This window comes from Sinocyclocheilus anshuiensis, unplaced genomic scaffold, assembly GCF_001515605.1.
Source record: "Sinocyclocheilus anshuiensis isolate Anshui unplaced genomic scaffold, SAMN03320099.WGS_v1.1 scaffold2571, whole genome shotgun sequence".
NCBI lineage: Eukaryota > Metazoa > Chordata > Actinopteri > Cypriniformes > Cyprinidae > Sinocyclocheilus > Sinocyclocheilus anshuiensis.
Window position 1 is genome coordinate 102,342 of NW_015560621.1, and position 19,938 is coordinate 122,279.

The following is a 19,938-nucleotide window of genomic DNA, read 5'->3' on the forward strand; positions in this document are numbered from 1 at the left end:
TAGGGTGTGTAGCAGAAGCTGGTCTTTATGTGCATCAGAGATGTGGTGGGTTAAATTATTAAAGAAGGATATATTTTTAGTTTGTTCCTTGCCACACACAAACATCGTCCAAGCCTCTGCCACAATGTAAGAGCATACATTTACAACACATTTACATTCAAATTTTCCTCTTTCCGTTATGATTTAATGTGTCTCCACCATTTCAAAGTGGGACAAATTCTCATACCTTGGCATAAATTACATTGGAATGAGACACGGTATTATCATACCCTAAAGGGATAGTTCAAAATCTGTCATTATTTACTCATCCTCATGGCTTTCAAAAGAAGAATGTTTAAAGGGGTCATATGATGTGATTTCAAATTTTCCTTTCTCTTTGGAGTGTTACAAGCTCCTGGTGCATAAAGAAGATCTGTAAAGTTGCAAAGACTAAAGTCTCAAATCCAAAGAGATATTCTTTATAAAAGTTAAGAGTCAACCACGCCTACCTAAAACGGCTCGTTCTAACGCCCCCACATGTCTACATCACTATGTGGGAAGATTTGCATAACGCCGCCCAAATGTTCACGCAAAGAAAGAAGGCGTAACTTTTAGTCTCGCTGTAGTATTGTTGTTGCCACCATGTCGTGAAGGCGCTGTGTGTTTCTTTGTGAAAGCTAAACTAATTTTTTTGGCCTTCCAAAAGAGGACGATATCGCTTCGTCATGCCTGGAGCTGATCCGTGCTGGTCGCCTAGTCACTATTCCATGCAATTGCAGTGAATGAATGGTGTTAACAAAAATTATAACTATTAAAAATTGTTTTCAGTAATTTAAATAAAGATGAAATAAAATAATATATAAATATTAGATGAAAAACAAAAACTTAAAATGATACATAAATTAAAAATGTTGCCTAGGCAGCAACTGAAACAAGTTTAAATTGGAGTACTAAACTTACTAAACCCAAAACTGGAATCAGAATAAATATATAAAAATAATTATAAATAAAATTAATCTATAAAGAAGCTTTATATATATATATATATATATATATGTAAATAAATCTAAAAATATATAATGACTAATAAAAATGGCTAATAAAATAAAAAACTGAATAAAATAAAAGCTAATTCAAAATATTAAGGAATACTATAATAGTATAAAAATAATGCTAAAATAATACTGTACTGCACTATATTGCAAGTCTTATGAAGCCATTTGTGAGCTTTGCATCACAAACAGACCAAAATTCAAGTTGTTATTCGCTGAAAAACATTACATCCACCCCATCTCCGAATTATGAGCGAACCTTTGTTAAATCTTTTCAATTAATAGGTTGATCTGATCAATTCTTTCCACTCGCCATTCTCAAGTGAATGATTTGTCTGTTGACTGCTGCTCTATTATATGTTAATGACATTAATTAGGCGCCATTTACAATTGGAGATCTGAAACCATTTAGCTGTGCACAATTTCAAGATCATTTGCAATTTATCAATTTCTCATATGAAGGAGAGGCGTATGATCATTTTTTTGTCACATTTGAGAAAAGATCATAAGATCAAATGTAGGACAGTTTCTGTGCAACATTTTATAAATGAGGCCCCTGGTTCGAGTTCAACTCAGCTCATCTCCCGGTTGCAGCAGAGCTCACTGGAGGGGAAGATAATTGGTGAATTCCCATATATTCCTTTCAAAGCTAGTGTATAGTGTTGGAGCAGTATGGATCATTTTTATAATACTTTTATATTGTTTTTGCATCCCTTTTGAAGCTTGAAAGCACCCCATCGTGTCACAACAAGGAAAAGAGCGACAAGCACATTGTTAAAATTTCTCTTTTTGTTTTCCACAAATGACAGATTTGAAACAACACAGAAGCAAGTAAATTAAGCCATTTTTCAGTGAACCATCCCTTTAAAAACACAGAAGTATCCGTAGAACATATGTTGTGTGGCGTTTAAGAAGATCCTTAAGCTCATAAGCAAAGAGGAGCGTCTATGTGCTGTCCTGGCCTGAACGTAAGCAAGTGTATGTGCAAATGTAATATTAAAGCTGATTTTTGTTGCCTTCCACCAGCCTTTCTGGCAGTTTGGATTTCTAAGATAAGAGGCAGAAATGTTGGTTGTGTTCTTCCAGGCCGAAAGCGGAGACATCAGTTTGAAGGCTTAAGTAATGAAGCAACAGGGACTTCCCGTTTTAAGACCACATCTGTCTGTCCATATTTAGAATCCCAAATGTTAAGTTCCTTGGCATGAGGGTTATCACAGCTCTTCCAGCTGCCCACACAATAACGGAGTGTCCATAGTCATAAACCGCTTTTGAATGGGCTCTGTAGAAGAGAAACGGCAACCTCACATTAGGACGCATCGCTCTCTCCTGAGTGCACGCTGGAAACGGATGGTGGCATGGACGTGCTTGCAGCGGGCACAACCCAAGCTGCGGAGAGCCTCTCCAAACAACAATAAAATGTGCCAGTTGAACTTGGCAGAGCACTCTACATATCCACACTTCCAGCTCTTTCGGACTAAGTCAGAAACACTGTGTCGGGGTATGACGCGACCTCGCTGCAGATCACGTTTGTTGCCGACAATCAGAATGGGCGTCTCTCCAGAGCCCATGACCCTGTGGAAAGATACACACACTGTAAATACAGAAAGCAAAAACAATTCTACATATAAAGATAAATTCTAATTACATTCCACAGACACCACAGAAAAACCATGCAGTAAGTTCCATGGATGTTAATGGAACCGAAATGCCAATTAAAAAATATGAAAGTCATCATTTACTCACTGTCATGTTGTTTCAAACCTGTATGATTTTCTCTCTCCTGTGGAACATAAAAGAAGATGTTTTGAAAAATGTTGGTAACCAAACACTTTTGGTGACCATTGACTACTATTTTATGAAAAAATATTTCTTAAAATATCTTCTTTTATTTTCTACAGAATAAAGAAATTCATACAGGTTTGGAACGACATGAGGGAGAGTAAATGATGACAGAATTTTCATTTTTTGTAGAACTATCCATTTAAAAGTGAATTCAACATTCATATGTTGGGTCATCCTTACGTATTTCTGTGATTCTGGTAGATTGAAAAAGAGCCATAGCTCATTCCGTCTTTTTACATTCATCTTTAGTTTATCATTGCAGTCATCTAAAACTTAAAGTTAATCTTTAAAAACACTAGTCATTTTATTGCACTGCTTAATCTTTAGCAAATATCAAAATTAATATTCATTTTCATATGGTCTATTATAATGTGATTTTTAAAATGACTGAAAACCATTGATTTTACTTTAGTTTTTATTAGTTAAAATTTTATTTAGACAAAATGGTATTACATTTTAATTTCAGCTATGAATCGGCCATTAATAACAAATTTTAAATTTAATTTTTTTTTTACTTTTTTAATTTAATACACCCACATTAAAACACACATGGAAAATATGTCAGACATGGTGCCTCATGACTCTTGCAGCAGTCAGTAACAACAGACATCAAAAAAACAGAAATTTCGTTTGAAAAAGGCAACAATTTAAGGGTTTGTCATTTTGGCCAAGATTTTACCACAATATATGTTTTTCCAGCTTATAAAATGTGGCTCTAATAACCTCAAATGGGTATTTAACATAGCATATTTTAAGAAAGCTCCTGCTGTGATCATATGTCTTTGTGTCTATAAAACATCTGATGAAGTGAAATTTCTTCATCAAGAGGATCAATTTGGGCTGCAATTTCATCAGACTGATACAATTAATGCAGTCTGCGTCAAATCCAACAAACTCTATAAATGGTCTTTCTGAAAGGTTTAGTGTTGTCTGAAGCTCTCTTTGCATCCATCTAATCATGACTTCTCATGGAAGTCTACATTAATCTTCAGCTGACTGAAGGTGCAGAAATCATTTCATCACACCCAGAGCCCTTTGTGCTCTATTTCAGATATCTATGCATTTTTCTGTGTATTTATTTATTTAATGTTTTATTTATATAGAGACAGATACAATAAACACAGATGAAACTGAAATACAGTCATCCCAGGCATGTATTATCGTGCTTCTTTCTGTGCATAATACACATAATAATTTGATGGGAACAGCATCTTGGGATCTGAGTTAATGAAAAAGGAAATGCACAGAAAATTCTGTCTGTTCACACATGTCATTCCAAACCTTTATGTGTATAAAAGAAGATATTTTAACTAACACTACAGTACAAACTAGGGTTGGGCCGATAGACGATGCCATCGTCCATCGCCGATGGCTGACAGACATCACGATGTTAAGCTGACAAGCTGCCTCTGACAGCTCTGAAAAAAGACAAATAGATTTCCAATTGTTCCACTTCACAGAGGCTTTCCACAGAGCTGCACCGGACTGATATAAACTGGGCAGGAAAGCTAAAAATAGACCTCTTCTGTGGAAGATACTGCAAATGAACAACTACAGTTCTTGGTGTCCAAATATGTGAATTCACAACAAAACTGTCATTCAAAACTAACCTCAGAAAACATGTCTGATGTATGCCCATGTACTGATAAGAAGATGGGATCATAAACACAATTAGCCCCAAACCTCTCTAGACCCCGTGCTGTCAGTCACCGGTTGTCTCTGGGTCTTTAATTGACAGGAACCACCAGCATTGTCCATCAGTCAATCATTGTCTGTGACAGACAGCTCTGCTCTCAGATCTCTGACACAGCAGAGTCCCTCTTCAACAGAATTCATTTATTACAGCATTTATTCTTCATTCATTCACTAACTCAATCTAATTAATTCATTTAGTCATTAATATCTCGCCGGTTTGACTGACAGTTTGGGTTGCTGTGCCACGTAGATCAATTCATCTTCTAAATCTGACATGTGATGTGCTTCTTTGACATGATCTGACTGAAAGGCAAGGACTATAACATTAACTGCCATTGGGGACTTACAAACTCAGAGGGTATGTTCCAAAACCGCCTGTCTACAGCCGAACCTTAACGGAACCCCAAGCACCAAATAACACATCTCCAGTGAAGCTCCAAAAAAACACCAATCAGAGAAGCTGCTGTTAACTTCTTACCATCTCTTACTCTCTACACTCACTGGCCACTTTATTATGTACCCCTGTTCAACTGCTCGTTAACACACGTGTCTAATCCGCCAACCACATGGCAGCAGCTCAGTGTATTTAGACATGATCAAGACAATCTGCTGAAGTTCAACCAGAGCATCTTAATGGGGAAGGAAGGTGATTTAAGTTACATTGAACTTTACATTGGTTGTTGCCAGGTGGGCTGGTGTGAGTATTTAGAAACCGTTGATCGGCTGGAATTTTCACACACAACCATCTCAAGGGTTTATAGAGAATGGTCAGAAAAAGAGAAAATGTCCAGTGAGCGGCAGTTCTGTGGGCGAAAATGCCTTGTTGATGCCAGAGGTCAGAGGAGAATGGCCAGACTGGTTCAAGCTGATAGAAAGCCAACAGTAATTCAAATAACCACTTCTTACAACCGAGATCACACAAGTTGAACCTTGAAGCAGATGGGCTACAGCAGCAGAAGACCAAACTGGGTGCCACTCCTGTCAGCTAAGAACAGGAAACTGAGACTACAATTTGCACAGGGCAGGCTCACCAAAATCGGACAATAAATGATTGGAAAAAGGTTGCCTGGTCTTATGAGTCTAAATTTCTGCTGCAACATTCGGATGGTATGGTCAGAATTTGGAGTAAACAACATGACAGCATGGATCCATCCTGTCTTGTACGGTTCAGGCTGGTGGTGGAGGTGTAATGGTGTGGAGGTTATTTTCTTGGAACACTTTGAGCTCCTGAGTATTGTTACTGACCATGTCCATCCCTTTATGACCACAGTGTTCCCATCTTGTGATTGCTACTTTCAGCAGGATAACACACCATGTCACAAAACTCAAATCATCTCAAACTAGGGCCATTTCACAATATGTGTTCTTAAGCGATCTTGCGTCCTTGTGTTCTCGCTCTACATCATCATTAACCGTTGAAGTTCAATTCCAATACTCAAGAACGCAAGTACAGAGGACGCTTGTGAATGCCTGGATGTGTTCTTGATATCAAGGATACATCGAATATGGACGAATATACACGACGGCTCATGAAGGTAAACATTGTCATTTTGTTTTGCATTATTTTAATGCATTTTGTTTTGCATTATTTTAATAAAGTGATAAAGACCTGGAAAAAAGCCTGTCATACTTTGTATTGGTATATTTTTTAACATTGACAAAATATAGCTGACATTAAATATGCCTAAGCCTAATCATTTTTGCAAATACATGTGGTCAAATAAAAATAATAAAATTAATAATATGAAAGTATTGTCTATAATAATCTGAAATAAATGTTTTAATATGACATTAGTTTGTGATGTTATGTGTTATTTATTGTGTATTGCTCCTTATAACATTCTGGGATGGTCAGTTGAGCAACAAGATCACAGCACATTCTCACAAAGATGCGTTCAGTGTTCTCATTTCCTTACAAGTTTATTCTTTCAAGGTAGCCTGGCAAGACCGGTCTCCATGAGAGCACAAGTCCATTCTTTGCATTCTTGGAATTGAGAAACGGCCTAGATCTCACCAGATCTCAATCCAATAGAGCACCTTTGGGATGTGGTGGAACGGGAGATTCGCATCATGGATGTGCAGCTGACAAACCTGCAGCAACTGCATGATGCTATCATGTCAGTATGGGCCAAAATATCTGAGGAATGTTCTGAGGTTCTGAAGGCAAAATGCCGTCCAACCCGGTACTAGCAAGGTGTACCTAATAAAGTGGCCGGTGAGTGTATAGCACAATATAAATGTGCAATACAGGTAGCTAAAACATGGGTAAAATAGACAATTTTTAATTACTATTATCTATACTTTTCAGTATTGGACAAAACATAGTATTGGACAAAAAAGATGAAAGTACATGAGACACTTTAGCACAATTTTCATTCTTCGTTGGATATCTAAAGGTGGAACAAACACAGTTTTCAGTAGGTACAAATGCAATTTTAAATTTTCTGGAAAAAAAAACCTCACTTAAATGTCATAAAATATTTCCTAAATTCCTAAATATTTCCTATCCATTAAGCTATGCTGTGCAATTATAAAGCTGTTGATAAACATATGCTGTGCAGGTTGTGGGGTTGGTTGGCACAGAATTGAATGGCTATATGTGTAATTTTAAGAGAGAAGCAACAAAACAGACACAACAAATATAAAAAATTGTGTAAAATATATATATATTGAAAAGATGGTCATTTAAGAAGACAGCATAAAGTTGCTGCCCAGCTTTTAAAACAGCCTTGAAGGGTCAGTATAACAAGCCTATGATGCCTTAAAATGCTGCCAGTTACTGTACATTTTGGACAGCTACTGTACATGGACACTAAGAACGTTAACAGGGCTCAATACAAAACTTCATCTGAGATAAGGACAATGGCTATTGTTTCACCAAAGATTAATTATCTGCCTTTCTTTTAATTCCTCACTCTAACAGGGTCTGTCTTATCACAGGAACGATTGACAGCCAGCGCTCTCACTTCTGTTGGGTATTAGCAGATCAGATCAGTGAATCGAACCAGCTCATCCTCTTCCTATTGTGTGGTAGAGTCTGTGAGGCAGTGTCGGGCCAAGGTGACTTAATTGTGCTCTGCCTGGATCAATAAAACATGAATGTTTGTTAGCGGAACTGCCTGCCTCACCGCTCAGGCCTTGCCCTTGACGCAAGCAAAGCATGACAGCTGACGCCATTGATTACGATAAATCTGCCTCTGAGTGACAGGCTCACCATGAACGCCCACACTGACCGTTTAAACCAATCAGCGACTGAGCTGAATTTAAATGATGAAGCATCACTGTCTCTGTGTGTATTACTCTGATACATAGGGCATCTTGGATCCTATCCTCCTGCTGCAAACTAATTTGCTCTCTCTTTAGCAACTCAAATTTATACACCTCAAAATAATTTTTTGTTAATACATTACTATATTATATTATATTATTATTAAGTCAAATTTATTTGTATAGCGCTTTTCACAATACACATATAATATCTTAATATCTTCATGCCTTACAGCCACATTTAGCAGATTAGAGCTTGGCGATAATTTATTTTACATTTTGCAATGATACAAGCAATCAAGCAGTTGAGATATGCTGAACAGTACGTATGGTCTTATCTATACCTATATATTGTCTTATTTTATCTATTTATCTATTGATAAAGTTAGATGTACTTATACAGTATATCCAACTTTATATAAAGAGCTGGGCGGCATTTTGTGATGAAATAAAAAAATCAGGCAGTTAACATTTGCTATATCACTTTATGTGAATGTGCTGAATGTGGGTAAAGTTTAATGTAATACATATCTCACTTTATATATAGAGCTATGCAATAATCCAGTTTACATTTTGTTACGATATAAACATTGTATTATTATACAAACTACATTTATCTTGTTTTAATGATGTTTTTATATTTTAACTGATTATGAAGATTGTTTCTTGCATTGTAGCTAATTTATTAGTTAATTTTACTTCTACAAACACACTATTTGGTCTTGGATGGTACAAGACACTCTGTAACAAATTAGTCTCACATGTCAAGTGAAAGAGATACTCAGATATGTATGATATTAACTATAAAACACCAAATTATTTAATCAGAGCAAGAAAAAAAGGTGTTTGTTCACACAATAATGTGACAATGAATTCAAGCAGCACCTTGCCAAAAGTGTTGACATATGGATATCAAGTCAATCAGTGAATGATATCAAACAGACATCAAATACTCATTAGTATGCAGCCAAAACAGTCACAAATAGGCATCATCATCATCATCAAACCTGCTCAGATACAAAGCAAAAAGTCTCTGAGGCTTTTGAATTGGCTTTTGATGATGACATTACATGCCCTTTGCAATCAGCAGAGGAGAATGGAAGGCATTTCTGCTGATTTGGATCCAAATGATGAAGAAATGACCCAGTGTGCTGGCAGCCCATGATTACAGAAGGGTCTCGCCTTTTGAGTGTAATTACAGCAGCCATCAAACATTGAAGAAAAAGAAAAGAAGGGTTGGGGAACATGATGTATATAAAGCAGCACAGAAAAAAACAGGCAATAGACAAAACAGAGAGAAGGTGTAAGCAGAAAAAGCACAAAAGGAAGAGAGAAGGGTGCAAAGATGTAAAGGTGTGAAGGAATAAAAAGAGACTTATATTCCCATCACGTACCTGGTCTCTAAGATCTGCTGCCGCATGGTCTTGACATACTCAAAGCTGTCAAAACAGCAGATGTCATAAACCAGGATGTAGACATGAGCGCTCCGAATGCCTCGACAGCAAACATCTGACCATTCCTGCACAGACACAGAGCAACACAAGATCCTGATCATGAGAAACAAATACAAAGTTCAGTTAACCTTAGTCTACTGTATCATATTTCATACACAAATGTCTAAGTCCTCTATCAACATGATCAAAGCTTTGCTGAAAAAAAAAACTATTGTACACAATGTATTACATGCCTTCTGTCGTCTGATTGATAATTTATATTTTTTAAAAGACCTTTTAGTATAATTGTAAAAACATCACCCTTCAGGTTGTTGTTAATGTATCTTGGTAATATTTCAAGATGAACACTTACTGGACTAAATCAACTGAAGCTACTTGATATTCCATCTATCCATACATATTGTACATATATATATATATATATATATATAGCATTATATGTTTTAATAAAAATTACAGAGCTTTGATAATAAAGCATTTAAATATCCTACTAAGACATATTATTGACAACTGATATTTATATGTATTTTATGTAAGCAGTTTGCTATAATGTTCTGTTTACTAAATGCACTAAATTTCTCATTGTTTTACATTACAAGCTATCAGAATTTCATATAGATATCAGCAACTGCACTAAATTGCGTATTTCTGCTCAGTTTGGGCCTCTGAATAAAACTGAGGGTTTTTTCCTCAAGTATGAGTTCCATATGCTCCTATATCATGCTATATGAGACATAAAAGCCTGATATATCAGATATGATACCCAACAACATATTCAAATAAATTTTCTCTTAAAAATATGGTGTCTAAAGCTCAAATAAATGGTTCCATTCAAAAAATAAATAGAATAGGCTTTACAGGGTTAATACAAGCGTTCAGCTAATAACACTAAACATTCATAACATTATGAGATTCATATTACTCATGATCAGATTATTCATTCAGAATCTCTGTACCTGATCTGATTAATATGTGCTAGTTTACAGCTGATTTGGTTTGGGGAATAAGTTATAACTCGAGGAGATGGGAGTGTAAAACAGGTAATACATGCAAAAACAGGAAAGAGAATGAGCACCCTATACTTCTTTGTGTATATCGCCCATGTGAAGACAGATAGAGGGCATGCTGGAGGCACATTCAGCAATTTGCAAACAAATGATATGTTTTAGTAGAAGGTGCTTTTTCAGATCATATCTGTTACTGTGGTTAAAATGGACATGATTTGAGGAGAAATGCTAGCTTTTGCAATTTGAAGCAAGAGAAACAGTTGTCTAAATCACTTGGTTAATGATAGCCCAAGCTAACCGCTAGCTCTCTGACAGGAAACTCCAGTTGAGAATAGAATTATAAATGTAAAGTTATGAAAGAATCCTCTCTTCCCATTGTCACTAATTAAAGCACTTATTCATTATGACACCACTGAGAAAGAAAAATGAACTGAGACAAAAGGCCTCGCTGCTCAAGTGGCTCTTTTATCCTTTCAAGCTGTCTGAAATCACAGAATCATGTGCTCTCAAGCTACTGGTTCATTATAAACCATTCTTCAATACTAAAGCTCTCGGTGAGCATAAACTCAGAGAGCCCATATCAAAACACTGAAAACATTCTGCTTAATTGGCCCTTCAAAAAGTTCTTCCACCCTCTGACACGGTTGCTAAGTCTAAATATCTCATAGGACTTTTTGCATAATTTTGCATGAACCACGTTTTTGAATTTTTTGTAAAATGAACATTTTGGAAAATTGCATGGATATTATATATCATTATATTAAGTGTTTCATTGCAATGCATGTTTATCTGCCTTAAAAAAAAATTCAACGTTTACATGATAAAAATATCCAAGGCTGCATATCAAAATCAAGGCATACGCATATTATAGTCAACTAAAAATTAAGAAGTCTCATTTGATAGAGATCACAGTTCATAAAAAAAACGTGTGAGCAAAACTGTTTCTACAACATACTTTTTGTAGAGTGGATTTTATTGCCACTATTGTTATCTGAATCAATACATACTGTAAATTAATACGAACACATGTGACTTTCACACACTCACATTACAAAGCTTGTTGAATAGATATGTCAGCAACAGTTACCAAGGTAGGACAGGTTACAAACAATAAGGCAATCTTAAGGGTCAAAAATAAAACAAAACTACAACAAAACTAAACATAACTATCAAAATTGTCTCTTCACCTAAAGTTCATTAAAAATAGACAAAAATTATGCAACTGTTGACACACACACACATTTGTGAAAAAAAGAGGAGGGGGGTGTTTTATTTAAAAAATCCCCTTGAAAATCAATCAGAAACCACAGTGAAGCTTTTGCAGCTGATTCAGTAAAATTTTTTACAATAAATATGCTGATTTGATCTTGAGCTTTGAAGTATTAGATAGATTAGATAGCTTTGATATTTAACCACTATTTATAATAATAATTGGTTACAATGACTTAGTAATAATTCTTAAAGTCCCCATGAAATCAAAATTAAAGTTTTTTGGGTGTTAGTATCAATATGTTAGTCTTAAGGTTATCTATAAGGCAGTGTGCTCCAAAACAGTGACAAAATTCGCATTTAGAAGATATAAGCATTCAAAGCTTGCAGTTCGTCACTTCTGCCAAAACGGCTCAACGATTTTTTTGACGTCACATCGTACTTCAGCTTCTCATCAAACTTTCTGTCCAATCAAATGCTCTCTAGAATCCTGCTAGCTTTTGCAATTTGAAGCAAGAGAAACAGTTGTCTAAATCACTTGGTTAATGATAGCCCAAGCTAACCGCTAGCTCTCTGACAGGAAACTCCAGTTGAGAATAGAATTATAAATGTAAAGTTATGAAAGAATCCTCTCTTCCCATTGTCACTAATTAAAGCACTTATTCATTATGACACCACTGAGAAAGAAAAATGAACTGAGACAAAAGGCCTCGCTGCTCAAGTGGCTCTTTTATCCTTTCAAGCTGTCTGAAATCACAGAATCATGTGCTCTCAAGCTACTGGTTCATTATAAACCATTCTTCAATACTAAAGCTCTCGGTGAGCATAAACTCAGAGAGCCCATATCAAAACACTGAAAACATTCTGCTTAATTGGCCCTTCAAAAAGTTCTTCCACCCTCTGACACGGTTGCTAAGTCTAAATATCTCATAGGACTTTTTGCATAATTTTGCATGAACCACGTTTTTGAATTTTTTGTAAAATGAACATTTTGGAAAATTGCATGGATATTATATATCATTATATTAAGTGTTTCATTGCAATGCATGTTTATCTGCCTTAAAAAAAAATTCAACGTTTACATGATAAAAATATCCAAGGCTGCATATCAAAATCAAGGCATACGCATATTATAGTCAACTAAAAATTAAGAAGTCTCATTTGATAGAGATCACAGTTCATAAAAAAAACGTGTGAGCAAAACTGTTTCTACAACATACTTTTTGTAGAGTGGATTTTATTGCCACTATTGTTATCTGAATCAATACATACTGTAAATGAATACGAACACATGTGACTTTCACACACTCACATTACAAAGCTTGTTGAATAGATATGTCAGCAACAGTTACCAAGGTTGGACAGGTTACAAACAATAAGGCAATCTTAAGGGTCAAAAATAAAACAAAACTACAACAAAACTAAACATAACTATCAAAATTGTCTCTTCACCTAAAGTTCATTAAAAATAGACAAAAATTATGCAACTGTTGACACACACACACATTTGTGAAAAAAAGAGGAGGGGGGTGTTTTATTTAAAAAATCCCCTTGAAAATAAATCAGAAACCACAGTGAAGCTTTTGCAGCTGATTCAGTAACATTTTTTACAATAAATATGCTGATTTGATCTTGAGCTTTGAAGTATTAGATAGATTAGATAGCTTTGATATTTAACCACTATTTATAATAATAATTGGTTACAATGACTTAGTAATAATTCTTAAAGTCCCCATGAAATCAAAATTAAAGTTTTTTGGGTGTTAGTATCAATATGTTAGTCTTAAGGTTATCTATAAGGCAGTGTGCTCCAAAACAGTGACAAAATTCGCGCACCGCACACACACTCTGCTCCGGTCCAGAGACAGGATAGCATGGAGCGGATCACATGCGCGAGTCGGCGCAGATCACAACATGTATCGGAGCTATTTGAATTCTACACAGAATGCTATATTTTATAGCAATATGGATGAGATTGTGGCTGGCATACCCTGTCAAATGCGGCTTTAAGGCGCTCAACAGCTCTGAACGGCTCAAGCCCAAGCTGTGATATAAACGAACGCTATTGGCTATTTTAAAAAGGAGTGGGGCTGCTTGATGTGCCCCGCCCTGTCTTCCTGTTTCAGTTAAAATGACGTCAACACAGAGTAACACTACGTGTTTCTAAGCATTTCAGGGGACCTTTAATTTCTGCCACAAATGCAAAATCAACCAGTAGTTATTAATATTTTGAATAGAATAACGAGACACAAACCTGTACATGAAAGAATCCTCTCTTCAATCGCATTTACTCCAATTTTTTTATCACAGTGCTTCACTACACAACATACAAACTTTTAGTCCAAAAGTGCACACATTTGGAGAAATATGTATTCACTTGTTTGCCTCATATTTCTTCAGATAGAATAGAAACGTAATTTCTTAATGACTCAAAGAAAGACGGTTCCCTGCAGATCTATCAATCAATATTGAGTGATCATAATTCCCACCTTACAGTGATGGTAAACTTCTGCGTTCTGTCTCATAATACATTTATGCAGCAGTTTATTATATACAATATCTGCATTAAGTTACAATAGATTGAGTTTTGAGCAAAAACATTGTATTAATCTCACACTGTCACTCTGAAACACATTAATTGCGAGCTCTGACATTCTGAAAAGCCCTGCATGGATTGAAGCACGTGAACCAGGATCATGAATCTCTATTAAGCAGGAGCGCTACAGTTAAAGTCAGTTTCTGTTTTTAATGGTTTGTAATTGTCATGTTGCAGTGTTTTACTTGGCGATGTTTTAAAAAATATTTGTATTTTTGGTATTTTATATGCTCTGTTGGTGATTGGTGGAGTAGCATCACGTGGGAGGATATTTAAAAAAAAAAAAGGAAAAATATTTCAGCAGAGGCAGGGATACATAGACCAGAAATCCCCCCGTACAAATCGCACCCTGTATATATATATATATATATAGTACAGATTATTTGATTTTCAAAAAATCTGATATGAAATTTTGGAGTTGATTTTCAGATCTGTAGACAATCTTTGCACACACGTTTTTTTCTGATGTTTTCCCTAAAATGTACGGAGCCCCACATATGACATACAGGGGAAATGCAAGTCCATGGCCATGATTTAACTTAATTAAAACAAAAGAACGAATTAGTCACTTTTTAGGTCAGAACAGGTTTTTTTTTTTTTTCAGATTTCCGCAACTCTAGACACACAGGATCATTTTCTCAGGGTTTTTTCTCTCAGACTTCAACTGTGGAGATCTCATTAGCGATTCCCTTTCCCTATGGGTGGGTTCATTTGGGTACCTCAAATGTGATAAACTTTGTCCTGACACAGGGTCTTATGAGACTCTGTCCAGTGTTGTGATATGCTAGTTACTGTACCTGCAGAGAGCTGACAGGAAAGCTGCTGATGGCTGGATAATCTGTGATCTGAAGGTCATGAACATGACCATTGAGCACTGCGGCAGAAATATGCACCCGCCGTGTTTTACTGGACACCACCACCTCACTGTAGTCATCGTGAAGAAAGCGCTGCACAATGGCCGTCTTGCCCACCCCCTGAGCTCCCAACACCGCGATCCGGAACAGAGGGGGCATTGTCCTGTTTCCGCCTCGCCCCCGGTGGGCCGCCCCACCCTCCCTGCTCTCGCAAACAGCTGGCCAGTGCATTCAGAGTGGCACATGGGCAGCACATAGTCCTGACTGAAGCACAGAAAGCAGTGTTGGCCACAGCACAGTCCCATTCATAGGCCAGCAGCCTCTAAGAAAGAGAAAAGTGGAACAGAAGAGAGATGAAAATGCCAATCAAGCGCTAAAAGAGGATAAAGAAAATAATCTCTTTATATCAAGTCCAGTCACCTTTTTTATATAGTGCTTTAAATAGAGATTGTTTCAAAGCAGCTTTACAGTAATAAACTGGTAAATAACAGAAGCAGTTATACGAAATTCATCAAATACAAGACAAATCCTAGTTCTGCTGTAAACAGGTCTACAATAGTGTCAAGCATTATTCAACTCAAGTCAGTTCAGTGTGGGTTCAGTTCAGTTCAATAACTGTGAAAGGTTATAATAAAACAACTATATTAAAATAAAACTAAAATAAAGTTCTGGCAAATCATTTAATTCCACCTGCGCACACATATTTGACAAAATGTGTACATTATATTAATCTGAGTAGCTATTGTTTATATATCATAGTCTTTTAATTTCATGGTATATCACAATGTTCCCATGATATATAGAACTCAAAGTAGGTTAGGATGATTTAAATGGAGCAAATATATTAAAAGAAATCGCCACACATAGGCAAAGGACACAGGCAGCAGCACCTTTATGTGTGTGAGCTATTCTTACAGAGCTAATGCAGGGGGCAGGATGAATGATGCTAATTCAATAGTTTACTATGAACCTTCTCCGTTTCAATCTATAGCGTGATTAGACCAATGATAATAGACACAATTCTAATGTAACGTATTCTCTGCATCCTATAAAAAGACGCACGTGTCACGAACATGTTCATTTACTTATAAGCGCTAAATGCCTTTCCAAATGCCCCACCCGTATTAAATATATATATATATACATATCCAAAACGCAGGACAGTTTATCATTCCCATCAATCTTTTTAGATTCGCGCGTACAGCAGCAACGACTTCGGTGACTTACCTTATGCGCAGGTGAGAAGTTGCATTCTTCGCGAGGTTCGGGCTGCTGAACACCTGCGCGATCTTTCTCGTCGAGTTCTCACTCTCTGCTCGCATTCAGGTGCAGAAGTAACCCTCAAACTGTCCTGGAGGAATATCCTGCTCTTTCACGTAATGCAGACCTCGCGCACAGCACGCGCCGTTACAGAGAGATAAATCAACGCTTGCGCGTAAAATCAGAGTGGTGGACCGCGCCGAGGCGGGTCAGCGTTACAGCCACAGGTTAACTGAATTTGAAAAAAGCTAAGAGCTCTGCTTTGTCTATGGCAAGCCTTGTTGACATTTATTCCTTAAAATAGATGTCTGCGTTACTAAAACTTTTACGTTGGTTATCTTTTACATGTAAATTAAGTATGAGAAAAAATTGATAAAACTACAAACGGAAAGATTAATGGCATAAGTTACAGTTATTATGTATTTGTCTTCAATTGGAACAAATTAGAAAAAATCTATAGAGTAATCCATGAAAACATAATGGTTAATTAAAGGGGTCATATGATGCGATTTCAAGTTTTCCTTTCTCTTTGGAGTGCACTGACATCAGAAATGATATATTCCCTCACACACTGCCTAGCTGATGGCTGAAGTAAACCACTGCTGGTTTATCTGTGCCAGTCTGGATGATTAAAGGTCATTTTGTCTCCTAACTGCTGCTTGCTATAATTGTCAGCAGCATTATGTCTTTCATAAGATTTTAAAGATGCATATTATACTATGGGATTCTACAGGACTTTAATTGAAGCAGTATATATTAGCGATAGACTATAAAATGACTGATAAATTCCATTTAATGGCCTATAAGTTATGAATAATGAGTACATGTTAAAGCCAACTGGTTATGATGAGTAAAGATCATGTTTGCAACATACATCTAATTCATATAATTATTAATCAATTTAATTATAATGAACATCATCAATTCATGAATTACAATAATTCTTAAATTTGAGCATCGACATTTCACTGGAGGCCTTCTGAAGGGCCAATTCTGTGGGGGTCATCTTATATCCTTAGGGTCTTAATTTAACTTTTAACTCAAAGTAAAAACAATATTTTACTTTACTGCACAAATCTAAATGCAGCTAAATCCACGATTACATGTAGCATAAAAAAAGTTTAATACAATTTATAAACTCAGCAAAAAAGAAATGTCCCTTTTTCAGGATACTGTATTTTAAAAATAATCTTGTAAAATCCAAATAAAATCCGAATAAATCTTTATTGGAAAGGGTGGAACAGTCACAGTTATAATAATTAAGGCCATTAAATATTATTCATAAAACTTTTCAGAAGGAATTTTTGATGTTCAGATAAAAAGTCTAGATTAATAACATTAACAAGAGATGACATTTAGTGACATCTATCAAGCCAGAAATTAATGTGTGTGTGTGTTGTACTTGTATCTTACCGGTGTTAAACTACTAGTAAAGAATAAATGTTCAAACGGCTTGCCATAGTTGTCAGCAGCATTATTCGTCTCCTTGCCTGAACACGCTGCGCTTCAGGAACGGTAAATACCGGGGAGTAAATACCAGCACGTGGAGATGCCACTTATTATCTTAAAATCGATGGATACCCGTTTCACAGAAATGATCATCCCCCCTCTCAACGGCTTCTGTTTATGTGACTCTGTCATGATTGCCCATTGTCATTACTATCTGAAAATGAAAACACTCTGTATCAACAGTCTCCGAGTACCGCGGCTGTCTCTTAGCAACCTAATCTTGTCTTCTGTTGCTAAGTAACCACGTGGCTGTTACCTGTTCGCTTCACGTCACTCATACAATCAGTGGCTGTATGTATCCAGGTGCGACAGGACTTCAGCTCAGTGCTGTTTAAAGTGAGCAGGGTTATTATGGCTAATAATTAATCCCATTTATTCAGTTAATGACTTCCATTATCTGATGTCATTTCCCCTTTTAGAATACGTTCCAAACACCTCAAAATAAAGAACTTTTCTTGCATTTGTACAAGCCATGAAAAAAACTGTAAATACAGGTTGCAATTACATTTAGTTAGGTTTTAAAAAGAACAGAACTCCGATTTGACTGAAGCCACAACAGACACACAATACCTTAATACTGAGCAAGTTATATAGACACAGGTGTTTTATTTCTGAACGAATCAGTGTCTCTGAATGAATTGGTTGAGAGATTTTCAATCAGTCCCAGCCTCCAAATATGCCGATTTCTCTACTGTATATGCAAAAAGTGATAATCATTTAAGTGGTAAAATGAAAAGTTCAACTTCACAGTAACCTACTCAGTAGGTGAAAAATATCAAGATAAGCTACTTCTGCTGAAATTCTGAAACACACTAAACTATCCCATGAGGCCATGAGCAGCATGACAATGCCAACATGGCCAATTTAGTGTTTACACTACATGATTATGGTTTCTGGTTTCTCTGTTTGAGTGAAATATTCAGCGATTCACTCGTAAGTTAAATGGGTTGGCAACTTTAGGTGTAACGATATAATATACAGAAAAAAGTCACAAAAAAATGCTGGATTGTTTCCACCCAACTTTGGGTCAAATATGGAATAACTACTAACTAATTTTCTATTAAAATTTTAACCCAAAAGTTGGGTTAGTCCACATTTGACCCAACAACCCAGCATTGTTTTTTAGAGTGGAATAAAAAAATAAATACATACAGTACATACATACATAAAAACAACAAGTGTTTCTCAGTCGTTTTGGCTCTGAATTGTCCAAGACAATATTCAAAGGCACCACTTAAGTTTTCACTTACAATGAGCAAATTCATATTTATTACAGACATTTCCATTACTTTTTCAGTAATATTTATTTTGGTATTTATTATTTTTAGTATTTATTGTGATTGTAAATCACAGTTTTAAAACTCCAGTTTTGTTCATGACTATATGGAACCCTGCTTCTTGAATAAAAATGACAGTTCCGGAGGGAAACAAATGAAAATAAGAATGACAACAGTTTATAGTTAGATTTGGTCTCTGTGTTTGTTTTAAGCTTTTTTTTCTTTCTTTCAAATTTTTAAAATAATTTTAAGCCATTTTGTGGTGCCCTTGGAAGTTTATATATGTTTATATATATATATGTATATATATTTGAAGTTTATATATGGAAGTTTATATATGTTTATTTATATATATATATATATATATATATATATATATATATATATAACTATCCAAAGTGCCAGACGCCATCGAATGTGAGCATTTGCCCACTCAAGTCGGTTACGACGACGAACTGCAGTCAGGTCGAGACCCCAATGAGGACGACGAGCATGCAGATGAGCTTCCCTGAGATGGTTTCTGACAGTTTGTGCAGAAAATTTTTGGTTATGCAAACCGATTGTTGCAGCAGCTGTCCGGGTGACTGGTCTCAGACGATCTTGGAGGTGAAGATGCTGGATGTGGAGGTCCTGGGCTGGTGTGGTTACACGTGGTCTGCGGTTGTGAGGCCGGTTGGATGTACTGCCAAATTCTCTGAAACGCCTTTGGAGACGGCTTATGGTAGCAAAAAGAACATTCAATTCACGGGCAACAGCCCTGGTGGACATTCCTACAGTCAGCATGCCAATTGCACGCTCCCTCAAAACTTGCGACATCTGTGGCATTGTGCTGTGTGATAAAACTGCACATTTTAGAGTGGCCTTTTATTGTGGCCAGCCTAAGGCACACCTGTGCAATAATCATGCTGTCTAATCAGCATCTTGATATGCCACACCT

At 36.2% G+C, this 19,938-nt stretch overlaps 1 protein-coding gene across 1 annotated transcript; it reads right to left on the reverse strand.

The window, feature by feature from the left end:
* Positions 1–1,746: 1,746 nt before the first annotated feature.
* On the reverse strand, positions 1,747–16,356 carry LOC107681887 (ras-like protein family member 10B). Its single transcript, XM_016478255.1, has 4 exons — positions 16,183–16,356; positions 14,899–15,277; positions 9,230–9,354; positions 1,747–2,603 (listed from the first exon to the last, which is right to left on the reverse strand). The coding sequence occupies exons 2-4, from the start codon at positions 15,184–15,186 to the stop codon at positions 2,333–2,335; spliced, it is 684 nt and encodes a 227-aa protein (XP_016333741.1). The 5' UTR covers positions 15,187–15,277; positions 16,183–16,356; the 3' UTR covers positions 1,747–2,332.
* Positions 16,357–19,938: the final 3,582 nt, after the last annotated feature.

Excerpts from the sequence above, each read along its gene's own strand:
- LOC107681887 (XM_016478255.1), bottom strand. The coding sequence starts at position 15,186 with ATGCACTGGCCAGCTGTTTGCGAGAGCAGGGAGGGTGGGGCGGCCCAC. Across the intron at positions 9,355-14,898 it reads TTCCTGTCAGCTCTCTGCAG|GAATGGTCAGATGTTTGCTG; the intron begins GTACAGTAACTA and ends GTGTCTGTGCAG. Across the intron at positions 2,604-9,229 it reads CAGCAGATCTTAGAGACCAG|GGTCATGGGCTCTGGAGAGA; the intron begins GTACGTGATGGG and ends ATCTTTCCACAG.